General features: G+C 48.2%; 1 protein-coding gene across 1 annotated transcript in view; it reads right to left on the reverse strand.

Annotated features, from left to right (window-relative positions):
* Nucleotides 1-14,697, reverse strand: part of PRKCH (protein kinase C eta) — a 111,867-nt gene that overhangs the window by 66,711 nt on the left and 30,459 nt on the right. Inside the window, exon 2 of the mRNA XM_044437012.1 lies at nucleotides 13,752-13,815. Within this exon, the coding sequence (XP_044292947.1) occupies nucleotides 13,752-13,815 (64 nt within the window). The remainder of the gene's footprint in view (nucleotides 1-13,751; nucleotides 13,816-14,697) is intronic.

Consider the following 14,697-nt stretch of genomic DNA (forward strand, 5'->3'; position numbering starts at 1 on the left):
GCAACAACCCTGTGAAGTAAGTTGGGCAGAGAGTCTGTGATGCACCCAGATTCATACGGTTCTGAGTGGGGACTAGAAACTGGATCGCTTGAGTCCCAGTCCCACGCCCTTAACCACTACACCACACTGCCTCTCAGTGTTGCACTGGGACTTGGGATTAAGTCACTCAGTACCTTTGGGCCAATCATGGGCTCTCAGCCTAGCCTACTTCACAGGATTATTATTTATTCTATTTCTTCACCACCCATCAGCTCTAAGGCTCCCTGAGTAATTCACAAAATCAAAATAAAACAACAAATTAAAAATCACAACAATATAAATACAATGATACAATAACAGCAGCTCACTCTTAGAGGTACTGTAATAAAATACAGGAAAAGATGAGAATAAAAGTCCAACTATTGAAATACTATTGAAAGGGATTGCAGGTGGCGCAGTGGTTTAAACCGCTGCGCTGCCGGGCTGGTTGATCGAAAGGTCACCGGTTCGAATCTGCATAACAGAGTAAGTTCCCATTGCTCTGTCCCAGCTCTTGCCAACCTTGCAGTTCGAAAGCATGCAAATGCAAGTAGAGAAAAAGGTACCACGTTGGTGGGCAGGTAACAGCGTTCCGTGCATGTTTAGTCACGCCGGCCACATGACCTAGGAGACTGTCTGCAGACAAACGCTGGCTCCCTCGGCTAGGAAACAGAGTTGAGCACCGACCCCGAGAGTCAGGCATGACTGGACATGTCGTCAAGGGAAAAACTTTACCTTTACCTTTACCTTATTGAAATACAGGGAAAATAAAAAAGTTTTCAACTGGCACAGAAGTGAACAAAGAGTGGACACCAGACACATTTCCTTTGGCAACTGATTCCGCAGATGGGATGCCACAACCAAGAAGGCCCTTCTCCTAACAGAAACATAGCGAGTGAGAAGCGGCCTCCTGGGCCATCTAGTCTGACCCCCCAGCTCCAGCCAGCCCCGCTCACGACATGCCCACCATGTGCCTGTCCAGCCTTGAACACCCTCACTGATGGGGCCTCAATCACCTCCCGTGGAAGCCCATTCCATACCCTAGGGATCCTAACCACCAGGAAGTACTTCCTGGCATTCAAACTGATCCTTGGTTCCCTCTTTGTTATGCGAATAAGATGGAGAGGAGAAGGAGGGTTACTCACAGTGGGTTCCTGGCAGGAAAATGAATAAAAATAAAATCATCTTTCTCTACCAAAGGGTGGGCAATCTTGGGCCAGGGGGCCAAATCTGATAATCCAGCCTTCTGGGATTCCCCCAAGGGGAACATTTCCTTTTGCAACCATTTCGTGGTTTCATGCAGTTTTTCCACCATTCTAAAATGCTGAAATGCCTTCCCGTCAGTAAGACCTTTAAACTTAAAAAGTAACCTCTTCCAAAGAGATGATACTTGAATTGTTCTTAACTGCCTGTAGAAATTTGGGTACTTAGCATAGAAATTATTATTTAAATGGCATGCATTGGGTTCCACCCATCAGTGGAACATGGTGCCGAAGTGCTTTTCCAAAACTGATTTCAGCTCTCCGCTGAAGAAGGTTCCCTATTTGCACTCTGTATCTCTGCTTTATCCGGTACCTTTCCTTACATCTCATAGCTCACAGAATCACAGAAGACTTGGAAGGGGCCCAGAGGGTCACTGGGTCCAACCCTCTGCTGTTGCAGGTCACCAATTTACATCAGTTTCTTTTTTGCAACTGCAAAATCTGGGCCTGCTTTGAGTGAAACAGAGAGAGAGGGAAAGAACTATGAACCAGGAAATCCCCAGTCCGCCTATTCCTTTGCTCATGAACTCATTCAGTGCCCTTAGGCATGCCGCTCCCATTGAGCCTCTGCTCAGCTCCCTGCATTGCAGGCTCAGCAATGTAGGCCTGCCTTACACAGCAGTTGTGATCATTGTAACAATGTAATATCCGTGTGCAGTGCTCTGAACACTCAAAGGCTCCACACAAACACAGACCATTTTATATCGCCTGTATTGATTTATGATATTTCTAGCCTGCCCTTTTTCCTTTCACAGTATTAAAGGCAGCTTGCATCACCCCCCCTCCTCCTGATCCCAATCTTATTCCCGCAACAACGACCCTGTGAGGTAGACTGGGCTGAGAGTCTGGAACTGGCCCAGAGTCACCCATTTGGCTCCATGGCTGAGCGGGGACTAGAACCCCGATCGCCTGAGTCCCAGAGCAGCACTCTTAACCACTACAGCACACTGTCTCTCAAAGTTTCTCTTACCTGATGAAAGAAATCTAGATATTCAAGTCAATTACACATCAGGGTGTTCGGCCCAAAAGGAAGTCATACAACTGAGTAGGACTTCTTTTGTGTGCCCTGCATTGCACCGTGCTCTGAACTGATTAAATTTGCGAGTAAAAACAAGATTCTCAGATAGGAGAGAATTGCTGCTGTACAGAGTGATGGATTATTAAAAATCTGTTATTAATTTTTTCAGAAGGTCTATTTTTAAACTGCTACCTCCAGGGGTACTTCCCATTTCCACATGGATTCACCATTCCCTTTACAGGCAATCCTACGTCATTCTGTTCTATCACCAATTCGTAACTGAGCTCCCTTTCAAAAACACTCTCAGGAATCCCTCAAAGGGATTTTTTGAGCAGTTAAGAAAAACCTGGACTGACTCACCTCAAAGCTAAACAGTTTGCGTCCTGGATAGCTGACGGAGTGCCTCCTCCCCTATGTGCCCTCCCACCCCTTGAGATCTGAGGCAGAGGTCCTTCTCCGGCAGCCTCCTTGAAGGAGATTAGAAGGGTGGCTACCCGGAGGAGGGCCTTCTCTGTGGTGGCGCCACGACAGTGGAACACGCTCCCCAGGGAGGCTTGTCTGGCACTGTCACTTTATTCTTTTCGACATCAGGTGAAGACCTTTTTATTTTCACCATATTTTAACAATCCATTGGTTTCATCCTTGTTTTTATCCTTATTTATCGGATGGAGTGTGTTGTTGTTATGGTTGGCTTTGTTCTTTGGTTTTTTCTTCTTTGTAAGCCAGGCAGAGACTTCTAGTAATGGGACAGCATATAAAAACTTTAAATAAATAAGCAAGCAAGTCCCTAAGAGCAGCTTCTTGGGAACTGACGCAGTGGGACGGGGGAGATCCAGCCCCAGCGCGAAGCTAATGCGGTGACTTGGGGACGGTCACTGTCCCTCTGCCCAACCCACCTCACAGGGTTCTTGTGAAGGTGAAATGGAGAGAAGCGGGGAGAGGAGATGGTAAGCCGCATTGGGTGTCTTGCAATACAACAAACGCATGAAGTACATCTTCATGGAACCGGGTCCACCCCACTTCCCCTGTCATCAAACGGCTGCAGTGAGCTCCCTAGCCGGGCAGAGGCATCCGTGGTCCTTGCCAGGGTCTGGCCCGAAGCGCTGGAGGGAGTTCCTTTGGTGAGATGGTGGTGCTAAGTCCACCATCAGAGGCTTTGCTGGATGCTTTTGGGGCTCTTGGCCTGTTTCCCCACAGTTGGTGCCGGGGTCAAAGGCACTGGTGAAGCAGAGCTGGAGGGGCATGGGGAGGCGGCTAGTGGGAAAACGGCCACCTTGGCTGCCATGAAGCTGAGGACCTTCTGGGCCCACAAGAGGTAGCAGGCAGTGACATGGGCTAGTTTTCCTCCCTTTGCCCATTCACAGCTGCAGGCCTTCCTTGAATAACGTTCCTTGTTGACCAAAGCATTTTTCAGAAGCACAAACACCAGAAGGAGTCTCTGAGCAATGAACCCAGTCTAGTATTTGCCTCTAGAAACAATCCTTATGAGGATGTTTGGGCTTCATCGTTTATGGAGGGAAACAAGCATGTGTCCTCTTTGCAGGCCAATCCTCTAATTGGGCCACCCTCCCCTGCCAACATTGTATCATGGAGTCGAGAGCCATACCTGCCTCATTTGTCCCTGAGGAATTCCCCTGTGCCAAGCCCCCTCCCGATAACCGGATGTCTTGGTTATTCTCAGAGGTTGCCTGCGCACCTGGGGAGCCTGGCCTTGAAATAAGCACCTTTGCTTCTCTCATCTCAACATCTGGAATTGGCTCACATTCCAAGGCCTCCTCCTGCTCAGACTTCACAGGCTTCATCGCACATGTGGATGGTCAGAGACCATGACAAAGAAAACCCATTTTCTGCCCTACTCCTCAAGCTACTGTAAGGATCCCAGGTAAGTTCAGAGGGAACAGGGAAGCCTAACTGAAATTGCAGATAATGTGAGCATCACCCCGGGTGCTTTGACTGTGTGGTTCCTGCTTCACTCCAACTCAGCTCTGGTCCATCTCCTTTGTTAGAAGCCTGCTTTAAAGACGCAGAGCCATGGAAATGGCAGAGGAGTTACATGGAAGGCAAACCATGCATTGGAACAGAGGGGGTCAAAAGAAGCACCCAAGCCTAGGAAGCTGCAAGCCTAGGAAGAAGGAAGAGACGGCAAAACCAAGAGGTGCAAGAGATACGTTTATATGCAAGCTCCTTCCCACATCTATGAGCTTTTGAATGTCCTTTTACAGAGGAAACTGTTTAATTTGAAAATTATGAGATCCACTTAGGAGGAAGAATCAGAAACGTGTGCACTGAATCCCCTGGTTCAGCCTTTCTAAATTCCACTCACTTGCACTATTCACAGCAAAGCTGCTGCCTCTTCACCTTCATTTTCTCAGTGGTTGCCCCTAAGATGTGAAACGGCCTGCTGGGGGAGATGCATCTGATTTCCCAAATTCCCATTTTAAGAAGGAGTTAAAGTTATGTCTCTTCCAACAGGCCTTCCCAAATGAGTTCCCAGAATAGTTTGATTTAATATGCTTGTTTTTAGTCAAATTTTAATCATTGTTCGTTTTGATCTCTTATAAACCACCCAGAATCTATGGGAATGGGGTGGTATATGAAAATTAAAATAAAACAAACAAATAAATAAAAGTTGGCATGGCTCATCATTCAACACACATCTCTATATGCCCTCACATCTGGCTGAACTGGAAGGCACACAGAGACGATGGTTTTCAACCAAGAAGCTCAACGAATCGAGAGGGCGTCTGGTGTACTGGTTAAAGTACTGTGCTGGGACTTGGGGAACTGGATTCAGGACCAATTAGGCCAAGAACTTCACCCGTTTACTTTGGGCCAGTCACTGTTTCTTGGCATAACTTACCCCACAGGCTTGTGAGGAGGAGAGGAAGAGGAGGAAGAGCATCAGCAGAAGAACTGTGTGCTCCCTTGGAGGAAAAGACGGGATATGCATCCAATTAATTACATTAATTGGGTTCATTAAAACAGAATGAGAAACTCCCCACTGCAATGGCAAGAACGAGTTTCTCGTTAATTGGGGAAGCAGCAAGCCATTCCCGAGCCCTTACACCAAGGTGCTTTCCTTGTGATTCACCAACCTTCCTCTCCCACCACATCCGGATTTTCCCAAAGGAACACAATTCCTGAGAAGGCCCGGCCCAAGCTGGCACAGTTACATACCAGAGGTAGCTTATCTGGGCTTGCTGCATGAGGCAGACTGCAAGAATGTGATACAGGTTTCTCTGGATGCGGCTTGTTTTCCCTCTCCTGCCTCGACTCCTACCTGTGCAGAGGAAGAGAACCTGAAGTACCTCTCCACCTCCAAGCTTGCATGCCACGGCTTTTGGCACACCTTCTATTCCAGCCATGCCAACAGACTTCTTTGGGTGTGAGCCTTTCACACAACCCATCCAAATTTCTCACTGTGCTTGGGAGGCAACAGAAGGGGCCATTTTCCAGGGAAGCGCAGCTGGAGGAGGAAACTCTGCCTCCTCTCATATGCTCCCCGCACCCACGTTCCGCACATACACACCCCTCTGCATGGCACTTTAGCGCAGAAGAGATGCTTCTTTGGCGCCCCGGAGGGGCTGTGCCGGAGGCCTGCCTTGCATAAAGAGGGGCCCATCTTGCATTCCCAGCACCTCAAAACAGGGCTGGAAAAACTCCTGCTCCAAGCCCTGGGGAGCTGTTGCTGCTGGTCAGTGTCAGTGATACTGGGCTGGACAGGCCAAGAGTCTGGCTTCACGTGAGGCAGCTTCCAAGATCCGATGCCAATAGGAGTCTCCCCCACTCAAATGAAGCTCTCCCGCAGGGGGGATTTCCAGGGAGAATCACAGTCGGGGAGGGAACAGTTAGCCCTTCCCACTTGGTGCCCCCTAAGTACCCCCCTGCAATTAAGCCACAAGGCTTTTTTGATGGAGGCCACTGCAACTTTTGGTCCCTAAATCTTGCCAGTGCCTGGCAATGCCCTTGTCTACAAGCACCTCCCATTTTTTCCAGGCTATCATTCTCATGGGCAGGTGAATGACCATCAGAGGAAAGTTTTAAAAAAAATAATTGGGATTTGTGCCCTTCCTGTTCCCAGTACTTTATCCCCCTGAAAAAGCAGGAAGGAAAAGGTGATAAGCCACTGCAACATCAGCAGCCGACAGGCCGATCTTCTCTTGGCCAAGTGACCTATTTTCACAGGTGAAAATTCCAAACCTAGCAGGTGCTTTTGCAGTATCATCACAGGCCTATCTGCATCTTAGCATGTCAGTTATTTCAAGGAATGTTTGGAATACGATCAGGTCTTTTCTGCCCAGGTGCTGCAACAGCTTGGACAGGTGCTCCTTTTTTCCAACTGGAATGCAAAGATTTCTGGGATGAATGCTCACCCATCTCATTCATTTGAGATCCCGTCCTGTCTGTATATTTGATACCCTTAATTCTCAACCCTATCAGTGAAAATGTGGATTAAAATTGCCCTCCTCTGGATTATCAATGACAGCACTCAGGTGATTAGTCGAAAACTTAAAGGCTAAATCCATGATCTAGGGAAAAAATGTACAGGAGTTCTCAAATCCTTGGACAACCTGTATGATTCCTTCTTGTGGGGAAAGTACATTCCCATGCTTGCAACTGCGTCTATCACAAAAAGAGAGACAGACTAATAAAGAAATAATTTCAAGATATATTTAGAGCTAATACATATTTAAAGTTAGCACAGAGATGAAGAAGCAGAGAAACCTCCCTGGGCAGGCCACTACACCCCACACCAGTTTCTCCTCTTTATCTCTTTTGCAAGAGTGGGGTTGGACCATTTAATTACAAGCCATGTTTGCCTCGCCGCTTCCGGATTTCTGCATGTGGATGAACAAGTTCTGCCTTTGAGCAGATAGTCTCCGCTTTGGGGCAAGCCTGGCCCCCTTGCTTGGAAGCTTGGTTGGTGGATTTAAGAAAAGCTCTTCTGTATCAGGCTGCCCACCAGCGGTACAGCGAGAGCTGCTCCTTTGGACTGAAGTACGGGAGGTCCACCCAATGACAGCCCAGAGATGCGGAAGTGATGAGAACATCGGCAGCAAACTCCATTTGATTCCTGTAGTCATGCTTGCCCTAGGATTGATGCACGTATAAATGCCCCAGTGCATACATCCCGTTATCTAAAAGCCAAAGAACACAAAGCAGTGGAAGACTGCCCTGAGCTATGGAGGTTCCACTGAGCTATCATAGTTACTAAGAGATACACCCCCCCGACCTTCCATCTAGTCATTTGCTCAAAATCAAACTAAAGTACTAACCAGTGTGCATAACAGGTTTTCCCCCCTGATTTATATCCTGTCTTTTTCCTACGAAGGGCTCAAGGCAGCTTACATCTCCTCCTCCATCTTATCCCCACAACAACAACCCTGTGAGGTAGGCTGGGCTCAGAGTGTGTGAGTGGCCCAGAGCCACCCCGTCAGCTCCATGGCTGAGCGGGGACTCGAACCCGGATCGCCTGAGTCCCAGTCCCAGGCTCTTAACCACCACACCACCCTGGCTCTCAGCTGCCCTTCTTTGTCTGACAAAATGTGGATGTTACACATCTGGCGCCCTCCAGATGTGCTAGGCTACAGTTTCCATGGCTAGCTGCAGCCAGCATGGCTTCTGCATTGTTTAATTGTACACCTCACTGCATGAGAGGCTCATTTCAGTTTGTTTTGGTCTGGATCTATCCAGTTCCCGCCTTCTGGACCAAACAGCTGGAATCTGGCCTTGAGGTCTGTATATTTCCACACTTGGAAGTGAATCACCAACCCAAAAAAATGTACTTGACAGCATGACTGGATTTGGAAAATGTGGGTGAAAAATACGTTGGAAAAATGCTTTGATCAATAGGGGAATGAAGCGCTCTTCTCATAGATGTGTGCAATCAGCACCAGCCTGTGGAAAAATACACATGGAAATAGGCATAGATTTTCAGGCAAAAAGAATAAAACAAAGTTCTCGATCTAATTCGGACTTGAGTCGGAATAAGCTTCGAGAGGGTATTCAGAGGACTTCAGGGAAGATTTTGCTGAGTTAGACATCCCTGGTGGAAATGACGGCCCAATCCAGCTTCAGGGGAACGTTGACACAGCACATTTTGACCAAAGGGTTTTAAAGTAATCAGTGAAATAAAATATTTTCACACAATGGCCAAATGCACTAAGGGCTTCGCAAGGTCGCTCTCCTTGGGAAGTATACTTCAAATAAGCAGGGGTTCTGCAGGAAGCTCAGTGTCTTGCTTTTGTCGCGTGTCCTGGGCAAGAGATGGGACTCACAGGGCTGGGCAACTTCCAGATTTTTGCCCCCTGGGTCTCCACTGCAGACTGTGGGGTGCTGTGGGGTGTCCTTCCAACAGTCAAAGTTGGCAGCAAACTGCTCGATGGCACTACAGTGGTTGCTTCTTGCTCGTGCCCAGGCCAAATTCAGCCTTTCTGACTCTCCGTAGGAGCTCAGGCCCCAATAACCCCACGGAAGCGTGTGGGTCCTGGCCCCTGAACTACCCGATCCTTGCCAGAACATCAGCCTCGGGCTGGGCGTGCTTGTAACTCTCTACCTGCTCTGATGGCATTGCCATTAAACTGTGAGAGTTCCAATATTCACTTCCTTTCTGGAGTGATGAAGAGCTTTGTAAATAAAACTGCATGAACGGCTTAAGTTCAGGCCAGGGCGGCTTATTTTATATTGTATTTTTGTCTTTTTAATTTAATGTTATATTTATTGTAATTTATATTATAATTACTTTTAATTTATTGTTGTAAGCCGCCCCGAGGCTTCGGCGAATGGGGTGGCATAAAAATGTTTAAATAAATAAATAAATAAATAAATAAATAAATAAATAAATAAATGTTTTCTGTAAACTTAACACCGATAAGCAAATACGCAAAGGACAGCAATGCAGTCCCGGGCCCAAGGTAAGCACCTCTTTCCCTACCAAAATATATTATTTAAGCCGCTGCTTTCCCTATCCCCTTGTCAGGTCCGGCCAGTATCTCCCCAGCATGCCACGTGCCCAGACTGCAAGCAACATAATGGGGAAATTTCTCTGTGGGCCGGAGTCAGGTACAACTTTCTGCAGAACTAGCAAAATCTAGCAGTAGACAGAGCAGAACTAGCTGCTGCCTGAAATAGCCAGGAGCTGGTCCTAAAAACCTCACATCAGCCACCCTGCTGGCTTTCCAAGTGTACTCCCTTTGATCTGCTTGCTTTGCCGAGTTTCCATTTGTCTTTGCCTTAAACTGAAGATACACTTCAGTATTCAGCAAAGGCACCTAAAACACTATTTGCTTTGTTAAGTCACAGTGATTAAGAGGAGGTGTTCTCGGAAGGCACCTTTTAAGTTTCACCTCAAGGAGGAGCCAGCTAGGCCAGGCTTCCTGCCCTGGTGCAGTCCAGATGTTTGGGATTTCAACTCCCATCATCCTCAGACCCTTGGCTGGGGAATGCTGAGAGTTGTCATGCAGAACATCTGGAGTGGATTGGGAAATGCTGCACTGGATAAATGCAATGCTTCAGAGCATTTTTCCCATCCTGATGGTCACCAGATGTATTGCCTTGCAACTTGGATCATTCCTATCCAGTAGCAGAAGAGAGAGCTACAAATTGCAAGAAAAAGATGAGAACTGCTGTCTAACACACCAGGAAGGATGATGAAAAGTGTTAAATGACCTCATGCACAGAGTAATGATTATTAATAATAATTGTAATGGTAATTTAATTTAATTTATGATAGTAATATTATCGTAATAATGTTGTTATTATTATTATTTGGCATGGATGCTTTAGAATATACAAGAGGGCAGTCCCTCCCCAAAAGAATTTAACAGTGTAAAATAGGATACTGGAAACAAACAAGGAAAAAGTGGGAAGTGAAGGCAGAATTAAACCTGCAACTGATTTGGGACTGGCATCTGCCAGGGTTCCCGCAGAGATCGCTGGACCTGATCCCAGGAGGGATGAGGGAAGAAGAAGGAAAGGCAAGCCCCAACCCATGCCTTCTCTCCGCCTGTCTCTGAATCACAGCAACGTACTGGATTCCTGCAGAGGGAACTGCTGAGCCTGAAACTGATTCACAGCTAAGAGTAAAAAAAAAGTTGTTCTTTTACTATGAATCGTTTTGAGGATGCCTCGTCATTTTTATACAAATAGATCAGACGAAGGTGCTTATAGCAGGGATGACAAACGGGTGTCCCCCACCCACTGCGGCAACCCCTCTCTCCCTCTTATTGGCTTTGCCAGCTCACTGATGGGACTTGTAGTTTAGCAACATCTGGGTGGCCCACCCTTCCCTCTGCTCCTGGCTTGCAGGATCCCACCCACAAGAACCCTTCTCACCAACACGCATGCACACACCCTCCCCACTCCAAGAGGCGCAAGAGGTGAACAGGCAGGGCCCCTTCGCCGCGATCGTCAGAGCGAAAACGATGAACTCGCTGGACAGGCGGTGCTGGCATATTGTCAGGGTGGGCGCCGCGTTTCCGAGGCATGGCTCTCTGGGTGGACGCCCCCCTCAGTGGGGTGACCTCACCTCTCACCCCTCCTCCTCCTCCCACTCGCTTGACCGCAGAGAGCCACGTGGCAAGCTGGTTGCGGCCACGCATGGCCCCTCCTCACCATCATCAAGGACTGGGGCAGAGTGAGAGGGAGGGAAGCAAGAGGGTTACAATGGGGAGCCGTGGGTCCAGGGGACTTTTAGCAGCGAGCCCTGTGGCAGTGGGGCCCTCAGCAGGCGACAGACCACGCCAGGCCTGACCCCAGCCCTGCGCTTCGGACACAAACAGGATGGTCCAATTCTCGCGCCTGACCCCTTCCCCTTCTGAAGCAGCCTCACGGTGCTTCGTATCCAACAGTCCTGCAATATCATAATGATTAACTGTAGGTAGGTACCTACAAAGAGTGGCCATATGTCCTCCTTGACAGTGGACAATCCTCCATTTCAGCCACGGGCAAGAGGAAGCTAGCACATCAGAATGCCTCTCTTAAGACGCGTTACCAACAGCTGGCCTGCCCCAAAAGAGGCTTCGACGAGCGCCGTCAACTTCAGGTTCAAAGAAGCAGTTCATTGCACTGGAGCTCAGCCCCCAGCTGACTTGTCCTCAAAGTCTTTCTGGCAGGTCGCTCGCCCTTTGCCACGGCTCCCTGGCAGCCATTTTGTGGTAGTGCCCGTGGCAGTTTCTCTGATTGGCAAATGAGCCCTGACCCAATTAGGTTGTCTATCCTTGCGGTGTCCACACGGAGTCCAGGTTAAAGAAAAAGAACCACAAAAAGTGTAAGCAGTGGCTGGCTGCGAAAAGGGCTCGTTTCTGGGCAGCAGGCCAAGCGGCAGAGATGGATAGAGGGGCAGGATGTTGGTCTGTCACCCAACATCCTCATGCAGGATGGCCTGGACCTCTGAGGCCTCCCTCCCTCTTTCAAGGGTGGGAACTGGAGGAGGTTTCTGCTCATGTTCACACGGATAGGAATAGAATCCTAGAATAGTAGAGTTGAAAGGGGCCAGGAAGGCCATCGAGTCCAACCTCCTGCTGTTGCAAGACACCAATTTACACCATCCCACTCAGAGGGCTGCCCAGTTTCACACTGAATGTCTCCAGCGTGGGAGCGCCCACCACCTCTCCAGGCAGCTGGTTCCACTGCCCCATTGCTCTGACAGTGAGGAAGCTTTTCCTGGTGTCCAGCCTCAATCTGGGTTGTCACAACTTGAACTGAGATCTTGACCTTCCTCTTTGTAGGAACAGACGCGTGGCCATGGTGTCTGCCTAATCAGGGTTTCCAATTGCACGAAGGGTGATGTGTCGTGATTAAGAGCAAGGGACTGGGACTCAGGAGATCCAGGTTCTAGCCCCGACTCCATGACCCATGGAGCCAACCAGGTGACTTCATGCCGGTCACAGACTCTCAGCCCAAGCTACCTCACAGGGCTGTTGTTGGGGGGATAACATTGGCAGCAGGGGGAGTAGAAAGATGCAAGCCAGCCTGAGTTCCTTGTAAGAAATAAGCAGGATATAAGTCTAATAAACAAACTGATACAAGGAAAAGCCTTCTCGAGAAGCATCTCCCTCCCCGGTCAATAAAGCGAGGACTCTTAGGGTGCAGAGAGGGATGCTGAAGGCATGTGTTCCTGAACCTAATTCAGCCTGTCTGTCCTACATTCCCCACCATTCACTGAAGGAAGCCCAGGTTTTGACACGGAGAGAGAGAGGGAGCCTTTATCCACCTGCTCCACAACCTCCATCCTATCATGCTTTGTATTACTCCACAGCAGAGGGAGGCAACCTTGGTCTGCAGGCCATATGGGGCCTTTGGCCTTATTTCACAGGCCCTCCGACTCACAAAATATCTCTGCATGTGGTCAGTTCAGACAGCCCATGAGGCAAGAAGGAAGAGGGAAGGGAGAGGGGAGGAGAGGAGAGGCAGAAAAAGAAAGCAGGTGATCCATCCACCTTTGGCTTGGGCCATGTTCCCTGCCACTCTGAACTGAACAGCCCCAAGTGCTGCAACTTTTCCTTGTAGGGGAGCTGCCCCCACCCCCAGTCCTCCCCATACGGGACTGAAACTGCAGAGAACCTGCTGTCCTTTGCAGGTTGGAGCGCCTGCTTCCTCTGCAGCTTCTCTGGTGAGGTAGTGGAGCCGACATCCCCCGAGCCACAGCCCTGGGATTTCTCAAATAGCAGGGACTGTGACATCATCTGCCACCCCCTCAGATTTCCTTTCCCCTCTGAGCTTAGCAGCAGTCCTGACTATTGCTGGAGGGGACTGCATTTCCCCAGTAACAACAGACTGTCCCTTCTTGCAATGCAAAGTATTTGAATGGACAACGAAGACCTATCAGTTTGCCAAACACCTATGAAATGCAGAGGGGTGCAGGATCACTGCAGATGGATCCCAGATTCTCCTTAGCAGCATGGATTCAAGCCTGAACAATGAACACTGAACTGCTTGAGCAGGTCCTGGAAGTCATATGTGTTTTAAAATTGGTTTTAATTTTTTGTACCATAACCTTTTTATGATGTTCTTAATGCTGATTGTATGTTACACTGTACTTTTGCATGCTGTTCTAAACTGCCCAGAGAGCTTCACCTATCAGGTGGTATAAAATAAATAAATAACCAATAATAATAATAATTATAATACATCACTGTGTTTTTGCCTCTAACCTCTCCCCCACTCCTGCTATCCTCTTATGAATCCACAAAAATCCAACTGCCAGCATCAGGTCTCTAATATACACTTTGTACTACCTGAGAAACTGGATTTTGCGAAAGGGCAGCCAAATGTACCCTCCAGTCGCTTGAAGCGGATGCTGCAGCCAGGTGAAGCTTCTGCACCTGTGCTGCTCTTCCGTTGCCTCCAGAAGCCGCAGAAGTCCCCCACCGGCTGCCATGTGGCACAATCCACAGGAGGACCAAGAATAAACCTGCCAGGGAATGGTGGGGAGGATATGTTCTTCCTCTTACCTTCAGTAAAGCTGCCTGAGAGCGTTACTGCCACAAACACTTTTCCTTCTGGTTCCAGGTCCACCTGCAGGAGAAGGAGAATTGGTGGAAAAGATGGTCAAATTCAGCCTGCTTTTGCCCTGCTTCCCTGACATTCATTCATTCATTCATTCATTCATTCATTCAAAACTTTTGTATACTGTTCCATCACAGACGTCTCAGGGAGGGTTCACAATAACAGCAATAAAATAAGATAAAAAATGCAAGTAGCACAACATCCAATATTAAATATAAAACCACAGATTAAGATAAATCAGCAATTGGAGGAGTGAAGAACCACCTACTGACGAACTGATTTTAAAAAAGGTCTTGGACTGTGCCGAAATGGACAGATTGACTTTGTCTCTGAAGGATACAGACTTCTATCAAACTTGGAATTCTTTTTATTATTGACTAGAGAAACGGGACTATGCATAGACTTAAATATGTTTATGGATTACCATAAAAAAAAGTATGGGGGCTGACCCAGCAGGTCTGATGTTTCTGATGATTGATGATTTTTAGTTTCTTTTTGTTAGTTAGTAGAAAAAACGATAATAAAACTTACTTTGAAAAAAAAGATAAATTAGCAATTGACACAGAGAGAAAATAAAAGTTTTCACCTGGGGCCAAAAGGAAAGAAGCATTGGCACCAAGCAAACCTCTCTGGGGAGCATGTTCCACAGTCGGGGCGTCACCACAGAGAAGGCCCTCCTCCGGGCAGCCATCCTCCTAATCTCCTTCAAGGAGGGCTCCCGGAGTAGGGCCTCTGCCCCAGATCTCAAGGGGTGGGAGGGCACATAGGGAAGAAGGCGCTCCTTTGGGTATCCAGGATCCAAGCCATTAACAGTTCTCAAATTGTCTCTGGGCTAAGGATCAACAAGAGTCAGATAGTTAGACTTGGACATGAGCTCAGGAGTTGACCCCT

The sequence above is a fragment of the Varanus komodoensis genome, unplaced genomic scaffold (genome assembly GCF_004798865.1).
Source record: "Varanus komodoensis strain SLA01 unplaced genomic scaffold, ASM479886v1 scaffold3, whole genome shotgun sequence".
In the NCBI taxonomy this organism is placed as follows: Eukaryota; Metazoa; Chordata; class Lepidosauria; order Squamata; family Varanidae; genus Varanus; species Varanus komodoensis.